Here is an 8,310-nt window from a genome sequence, read left to right as displayed (position 1 = left end):
TAGCCTTTTAAAATTATAAACTTGGATTAGCTAACACAACGTGCCATTGGAACACAGGAGTGATGGCTACACACTGCTGTGCCAACACACACGCACATAGGCACATACGTACACATATCTAGCGCGCTCACACACACAAACACACACCCACTTGCACAAAAAAATAGCCAAATGCACACTTACGATATGCACAAAACAGCTGTGTGCATCTGGCATGTTTGTGCATGTGCCATTGTTTTGGTGTCACTAACAGCAGTGTGTGACAAATAAACAAATATCAAAACAGCTCTACAGGAGAATGTAGAACAGGCACGATAGAGATCCAAAACAAATAAAACAGCTCTACAGGAGAATGTAGAACAGGCACAATAGAGATCCAAAACAAATAAAACAGCCACAGTCAACAACAACAACAAAAAATAAGAGCTTTTTTGTCTTTTTTTATCCCTCTTATTTCACAGGAATACACTGAAAGTACAACTCACAACAATATCAGACATGGACCTCTGATTTTTTTTGTTTTGTTATAAAGATACAACATGAACCAAAGACAACGAGTTACAGAGAACGGACATCACTGTGAGACCAAACGACAATCAGCTTATTCAAAAAATCCAAAGGAAAATGGGTCACACAGGAAACTGTCTGTCCATTTCTTTCTCCACCTGGCACACCACAACACCCACTCCTCTGTGCTTCTCTGTAAATCAGCTGGAGGAAGAGTCTGGAGTATTCACAAGTTCAAAAGTAAACCCAGATGACATGAAAGATGAGGTTTTATACGGTAGTAGGATGAGAGACTGCATCTCCATAGACTGCCAGGGCTGAAGCTACCATGTCAAGTTTAGTTTAGGGACCCGTACCATTCTGTTTCACCTCCTTTTCCCTTTTATGTTTGAATGAAGGAATTGTTTATGTGAGAACAATATCACATCCTCTCTACCTTACCTTTTCCAATACATCTCTTTATCTGAGTTGATATCTATCACATAAACAGTGAGTCAGACTGTTCAGGAAAATTAGCCCTAAATCTAGAGTAGAGCTCTTTGCCTAACAGAGCTCTCATTTTAGAGCCCAGCTCCAACTCTTATTGTCTTAACAGTGACTTCTGACCTCCTCAATCTTCCAATCCTGTAGTTATGTCATGTTTTTTGCATCCTTCAACTTTCTCCTTTTTTAAAAGAAAAGGCCAGGATGGCCAACTTACAGTTATCACAAATTAACTAAGCAACTTACTCACAGACAACAAACCCGACAGACTACTCAACTGAATTTGGAAGCAATACAATACAAAAGTCCCTACGGTTTGACTCAAAGGTACAGTGAATGTCCATTGATAGCACCAATTACATTGACTCTAGAGTAGACCCTTCGTCAGACCCATCTTCTGAACCCCTTCCAGTGGTTGGTTCTTTCGACAGCTGGGATCTAACGGGAGATTTAGCCAATCGGGGCATCTCCCCATCCTCTCCTTGGCTACCACTGGCCGGGCCTTGTGCCGGGTCGTCTGCCGAGTCGTTGCTGGTGTTGAGGAAGGCTTGGTACTGGTTCCAGAAGCCCACATTGCTTCTGGTGGCCGGGGGGTTGGAGGACGTTGTCGGTGTGTTAGCAGGAAGTCGCTCAGAGGCCGAGCGACCGCTCCGTACAGGGGGACGTGGTGCCTTGACAACCCCTCCATGATGCTTCATGTGTCCCTGTGGATGAATATGAAAATAACAGATTGTTTAAGTGCCACTCCGACCAACCTCTGAGTCCCCCTGGCTGGAAATAACATTTATATCACAAACATTTAGCTTGACTGATTACCCTCAGTCTGGAAGGAGATTTGTCATCAGTGAATGTTTCAGGTAAATGTAACCTGATGCCTAACAAACAGATTAAAGTAGTTTTAGTAGTAATGTTGGGTTCATTGGTTGCAATGTTTTGGACATCTAATTAACAATTCCACAGATTAATAAATCACTTCAAAGCAGCTATCATGAAGTCCATAAACATAAGAGATGGCTAAGTTCTCTACCAACCCACACACCAATCAATACTTTCATCCTCTCACCTTCAGTCCACTGCGGCTGGCATACTCTTTCCCACACTCGACACAGCTGTAGGTCTTCTTCTCAGGGCGAGACAGGGGAGGGGGGAGAGTGGTAGCCAAACTGATGGGAAAAGTGCTTTCCAGTTGGTCACTGACACCACTCATCCCATCCTCCTTCCCATGGGAGCCGAGGTACGCCCCCTGACTCATCCTGGTGTAGGGTACATCTTTCTGAGGAACTTCCCTAGCCTCAGCATCGCTTGTGTCTGTGTTCTCTGATGGTGGTGCCATTCTCGGGTCCGTATCAGATACAAGAGCTTGGTCATGCTTTGGTGCTGCAGGTGGGGGGGTTTCAACCCTGTATTCCTCTGTGGGCTTGGGGGTTTGGAGTTTAGGGGGGTCCTCTAAGTCTGGTTTGGGTGCTGGGTGGGGTTTGGGGTGCTCTGGGCTAAGTACAGGGGTAAAGGAGGGGGCTGGGCTTGGGTGTGCTACCGGGGCACAGAGGGTTGGTGTGCTCAGTAGATCCTCCAGGTTTGATCTAGGGCCGGGGAGGAAGACATTGAGAGGAAGGGCATGCTGACCCAAAAGGCAGTCTGACATCATTAGACTGGACAAGGGGGTGGTTTTGGTAACACTGGAGGAAGTGGGAGCAGGGCCAATGGTACTAATGGTTGAATCAAGGTGTTCAGCATGGTTATCATCGTTGACTGGGGAGCCTGTATCTCCTAGAGGAGGGGGTGGGGAAGGCACACTGACAAACAGGACTGGGGCGTCTGCGCTGCCGGGCGGAGGGGTGTGTGAGGTGGAGTTTAGGAAGGAGTCAGGGGTGAGGTCAGAGGGAGGGATCAGGTCAGGGCTGGAGGAGTGAGATCTGTTAGGCTCCCAGACACACTTTGGTGATGTCACACTGACCGATACTGGGGCAGAGCCTCCCACTAGGGTTTGAAAGTGTGTGGATGCTGCTGAGCTCTTTGACTGGCTGCCTGAGGCTGCAGTGGAGCTCTCAGTGGAGACCTTGGGGGTGTCATTGGACTGTGGCTGGGACTGAGACAGTGCCAGGGAATGGGTCTGGAGCTCAGAGATAGTGTCACACTCTGCTGAGGCCTCTGACAGAGACTCTGCACCGCCCTCCGGTGGCAGCTGCCCTCCCAGGTGCATGCGAATGTGGTGCTGCAGCACCAGGGCATTTGTGAACTTGCGCTGGCACAGCGGGCAAGAGTTCTGGGCACGAGAGTTCGGCGGGCGGGCACGGTGTGTTGCCAGGTGGGACCGCAGGCTGCCCTTGGTGGAGAAGGAGCGTCCACACAGTTTACAGGGGAATGGGCGCTCGCCCAGGTGGGTGGCCTGGTGCAGACGCAGTGCCCTGGGGCAGCTCAGCACACGCAGACACACCCCACACTGGTTGGAGGCCAGGGAGCCAGTGCTCATGATGCCAATGCCTGGGAGCATGGCTCCTGCCAAGGCGCTGCCCCCATTTGCACTCATGCCCAGAGCGGCCACCATCTCCCTGGTGAAGTTGGAGACAGAGGTGGGGGCATGGGTGGAGGACGGTGGGGTTGCCATCACATAAGTGCTGGAGGTGCTGGCGCCCATGAGGCCGCTACTGAACAACCCAGTAGAGGCCATGCTGCTGTGGGAGATCTCCCCTGAGGAGGAGGCCCAGGGAGAGGAGGTGGGAGGCTCCTTCTCCAGCTTCTCCACCAGCCGCTGCAGCTTGGAGGTGTCTGAGGTGGGGGTAGAGACGGAGGGGGAGGAGGTGGAGGCGTGGGCTTTGGGGTAGTGGGAGAAGGGTGAGGAGAGCTGAGAGTGGGTGGAGGAGAGGTGGGAGGAGCCTTGGGCAGGGGGTGGAGGGCGGAGCAGGCCCAGGGCAGGGTGTTGGTGGGGGGAGCCAGAGGGGAAGAGGAGTTTAGGGAGGTGGGCCAACTGGGAGTAAGCAGAGTGCGACATCATGGGAGGGTGAGGGGGCGTGTTCTCATCAAAGCGTTGCTGCTTTGCCCCCTTGAAGAACCCAGCGATGGCAGAGGTGGACGAGGATGGGACAGAGAGGAGGGAGGAGGACGCAGAAGAGGAAGAGGAGGATGTGAGTGAGGAAGCAGCTGAGGTTATGGATGCAGCAGCGGCTGCAGCAGCAGCTTGGTTGAGCCGCAGGAGGGAGTGGGCGGTGGAGATGAGGGCCAGGTCCACACTGGGGGGAAGGGGGAGAGAGGTGGGGGGAGCACTGGTGGATGCCCCCAGAGAGAAGCCCCCTCCGGCACCTCCCACCTCCATACCGTCTCCATACGGGTCATCCTCAGCCCGCCGTTTACGACGTCTCTGAGCCTGTGCTGCACTGATACTCAGTCCAATGCTGCTCATGGGCTGACCCTGGGGCTCAGACCCCCCCGCTGGTCCCATGCCCGGCCCAAACAGGGAAGGGGGGAGAAGGGAGAGCGAGAGCTCTGGGTTCTGCTCGCGGTGGCGGAGGAAATGCACCTTGAGGTTGCCACGGGTGGTGAAGCGGCTGAGGCAGACAGGGCACTGGTAGGGTCTCTCGCCCGTGTGGGAGCGCAGGTGGATTTGCAGGGATGAGTCACTGCTGAACAGCTTCCCACAGAACCGACAGGCATGCTGGAGACGCCCCAGGGAGGAGGATGAGGACCCTGATGAGGAGACAGACAGGTGGGGCTCCTGAAAGGAGGGGGGTGCCATAGAGGCAGTGGTGGGCAGGGGTGGGGTGAGGAAGGACAGGCCACCGTGGCCGCTGGCTGAGGTGGTGTTGGGGGATTTCTCATGGAGGTAACGGGTAGGCAAGGCCAGGGAGAGGGCCAGGGGGTAGTTGGACGAGGCCATGGTAGAGATGGCTGAGGAGGCAGAAGACGAGGAGGAAGGGCGGACACTGGTCCCAGGGTAAAGATAAGACCCTGTAGCCCCTCCTGCACCCTCCATCTGGGTCTTGTGTGGCCGCAGGACATGGGACAGGGGGTGGCTGGGCTTGGAGGGCTTGGAGGCAGGCTGGGGAGGGAGCAGGGAGGAGAAGCAGGCCAGGAGAGGAGCTACAGAGCTGGGAGGCTGGATGGGTGTAGGCTGGGGAGGACTGGAGGCCCTCTCACTGCCCTCCAGACAGAGCTGGGGAAAAGGAGGCAGGAGGATCTGGGGCGCCTCCAGGCCACAGGAGGCCCCGCCCAGCCGCAGCACCTGCCTGCAGATCTCCTCCGTCATCTGCATCTGGTGGATCTGCCTCTGCTGCAGCACTCGCAGCTCATCCAGGATCACCGCAATGCTCAGGTGGGCACGGGGCGGGGCTGCAGAGGTAGCACCCGGGCTGGGGGAGGGTGTCACAGGGCTGGGAGGGCCCTCGGGCACAGGGCTGGGGCTACCAGGGTGGGGCGGGGGGCAGAGGGAGGCTGAGGAAGAGGATGAGGAAGTGGTAGTGGTGGCTGACACGCCCAGTTTGGGAGAGGCCATGATAGAGCGGGGAGGGTGGGTCTGACTGGAGGGCGATGTGGAGGTGTTGGGGAGGTGCAGGCCTGTCTGGGAGAAGAGGGAGGGGTGGGGGAAGTCAGGGGAGAGGGAGGACTGGGGGTCTGTGAAGGAGATGGGGCAGGAGGTGGGCTGGCAGGGGCAGCAGGAGAGGGGGGAGCCCTCACTGGGTAGAGAGCGGGTGTGAAGCCCCCAAAAGTAGGGATGTGGAGCCAGGGGTGGCTGGTAACTCTGAGGAGAGGAGGAAGATGATGAAGAAGAGGAATCTGTGGTCAGAGGAAAGGAGGATAACTTCACTGCCAACTGGTCATCTGAGAAAAGAAGAGAAAGCAGACAAGAGAGGGAAAGTTGACTTAGTTATTGTCTTACTGAGCATGACAGAGCTTTGCATCTACTTTACACACTGTTACCACGTTCACTTATATAAAAGTCTGTTTGAGCAGTGAGCACTACTCAGAATGCCCTTTTTGTGAGTGTTTTCCACAGGTCGACCTTATCACACTCTGATGATGGTCAGTGGATAGCACAGAAATGCAACTCTGGCAAATCATAGAGGTAACAACAACCAGATAGAAGAGAATGGCCCTCTTAAAATTGTGATTTTGCAAGTAGTGGCAGATAGGTAGAAGCACAACAGCTAAGGACTGAAGCCCTCAGATAACAACTATACATTATGAGACCATTCTGTCCAACTCCTGATCCAGATCCAATTTCACATTGTTCTCTTCTCCATCACCTCATCCTCCAAACTCCCCCTCATTCATAATTCTCCAAACTCCCCCTCCCCTTCTCTTTCCTCTTCACTTCATTATTTATCCTCTCCGTCTTCGTCTGCACCCCCCCCCCCCCCCCCCCAACTTACACCATGAGCAGCCTACCTTGTTTCCACGGCAACACAGTACTGAGGACAATGGACCCTAAAACTGCTTACAACCCTGACCCCTGAAAAAGACATGCAAACCATACATAGACATGCACATGCACTCTATCACACACTACTCTCTCTCCTCTCTCTTTCTCTTTGTTCATTTTGTCTTTCATCTCTTGGTGCACCCTTCCCCCATTACCCTGTAGGGTATCAGGGGTCAGGCTGTAATTGGCTGGCATACTTGACCTTAAGAACACTGGGGTCACATTCTTTCTCTTAGATTCTGGGCAAGAGGTGGAGGCAAAATAAAACACACAGGCTACCAGACAAGAAAACAAACAGACAATGAACAACCACACACACACACACACACACACACTCACTTGAAATGCATTATTTGAATCCACAAACACACACACACACACCTTCATGTACAAACACAATATTACTACACCCTATCACTACAATGTTACTACACTATTAGACCCCACTAGCCCTGTGTGACTGGTCACAGCCCCACAAGCACATATAGACACACACACACACACTTGGAGATTCACAATAGTTCTTGTGTATGTTCATACCTCACTACTCAACCACAAAGCCCAGATGGACAATGGGGTTGCATGCTATTGCAGTTACACCTTGTACAGCACATATCATGGTCATCAGTTCCTCCACCATCTCCCTCTCATTGCTAAATCTCCCAAAACTTGGAATTATAGAGCTGATAAGGGTTAAATAAATAAATAAAATCTTAAATACACTGTATTGCCTCTAAGTTCTCATGTCTTTTCTATTCTTTATCTGCCCACTAACTGGGTGGTCTGTGTCTCTGAGCCTGGCAATAGGAGGGCTGGTGAGGGGATTGATCAAAATAAGATCAGAAAACAGAAAACAACGACTTCTAAGACACCATAAATTAAATAGTATTACATTATTGCTTACATTAATAAAAGGAACATCAAAGCACCTCCATAACTTTAGATTTTGAACTGTCAGTGATGGGAGTCAACATTTTCAATCAAACTATCACAAAAACTGTCCAGATGACACGTAGAATATACTGCCTCTTTACGTTTATTTTATATGCATGTGCCACTACACAATCACTGTTATGTAGAGAAAATAAAGGCATTAACTACCCACCATACTAATAGCTACTGTATTCTATTGTTAACTTGCATATCAATAGTAGTCCATTTCTCACCATGCTCTAATATCTGAGAGGCTGAAGGGAGCGGGATCATGAGCTGCTGGGGCCGTTTCTGTTTCCGACGAGACATGCTTCAGCTGCACATGGGCCAACAGAATGCTTTCATTTTTTCTCCCTGCACACTGAAAAAGTAGTTAACTAAATTGTCCGAATTAGAAGCGATGCGCGGGTGAATTTTCCGCCACAAATGTTCAACTCCGTTGGTGGCATCTTGGTGTAAAAGAGAACAACGTGTGAAGACTACAGTCATATGTGTCAATTTCCCTCAACAAGTCTTCTTCTCTCAAACTCACCGTTAGATCCCCCCCCCCCCCCCTCCTCCTCCCACAAAACACACACGCACACAGTCCTCTTGTTCAACCACTACATTTGCATTCAAATGGCGAATGAACACTTCTTTTGAGCCATGACTCCCTCCTCACTCCACTTGCCTCCTTCTAGTAACCCACCTCACCCACAAAAGCCATCACGTTCTGTCCTTCAGATAAACACAATCGTGAGTATCCCAAGTGCTGTCTTTGATTTCAATATATGCAAAAGTTTTGATTTCAGTATATACAAAAGTTTTGATTTCAGTATGTTTTCAGTATATACTAAAGTTTTCATTTCAGTATATGCTAAAGTTTTGATTTCAGTATAATTTCAGTATATACTAAAGTTTTGATTTCAGTATATACTAAAGTTTTGCGTCCCCATGTGCTACAATGTATAGTCCCTATACATTTGATGAAGAAC

At 51.0% G+C, this 8,310-nt stretch overlaps 1 protein-coding gene across 1 annotated transcript; it reads right to left on the bottom strand.

Annotated features, from left to right (window-relative positions):
- Positions 1-7,869, bottom strand: LOC110530598 (sal-like protein 2). Its single transcript, XM_021613807.2, has 3 exons — positions 7,570-7,869; positions 2,054-5,802; positions 1-1,694 (listed from the first exon to the last, which is right to left on the bottom strand). Exons 1-3 carry the CDS (start codon positions 7,643-7,645, stop codon positions 1,347-1,349), a joined length of 4,173 nt encoding a protein of 1,390 aa, XP_021469482.2. The 5' UTR covers positions 7,646-7,869; the 3' UTR covers positions 1-1,346.
- Positions 7,870-8,310: the final 441 nt, after the last annotated feature.

This window comes from Oncorhynchus mykiss, chromosome 8 (genome assembly GCF_013265735.2).
Source record: "Oncorhynchus mykiss isolate Arlee chromosome 8, USDA_OmykA_1.1, whole genome shotgun sequence".
Classification (NCBI taxonomy): domain Eukaryota; kingdom Metazoa; phylum Chordata; class Actinopteri; order Salmoniformes; family Salmonidae; genus Oncorhynchus; species Oncorhynchus mykiss.
Note: the sequence above shows the minus strand (reverse complement) of the source record. Positions and strands in the feature narration are given on the sequence as shown.

Bases quoted from the DNA above. Each gene is read 5' to 3' on its own strand.
- LOC110530598 (XM_021613807.2), bottom strand. From the start codon at position 7,645: ATGTCTCGTCGGAAACAGAAACGGCCCCAGCAGCTCATGATCCCGCTC. The intron at 5,803-7,569 runs GTGAGAAATGGA...TTCTTTTCTCAG, and splicing joins CTCTCAGATATTAGAGCATG to ATGACCAGTTGGCAGTGAAG. The intron at 1,695-2,053 runs GTGAGAGGATGA...ATTCATCCACAG, and splicing joins CCAGCCGCAGTGGACTGAAG to GGACACATGAAGCATCATGG.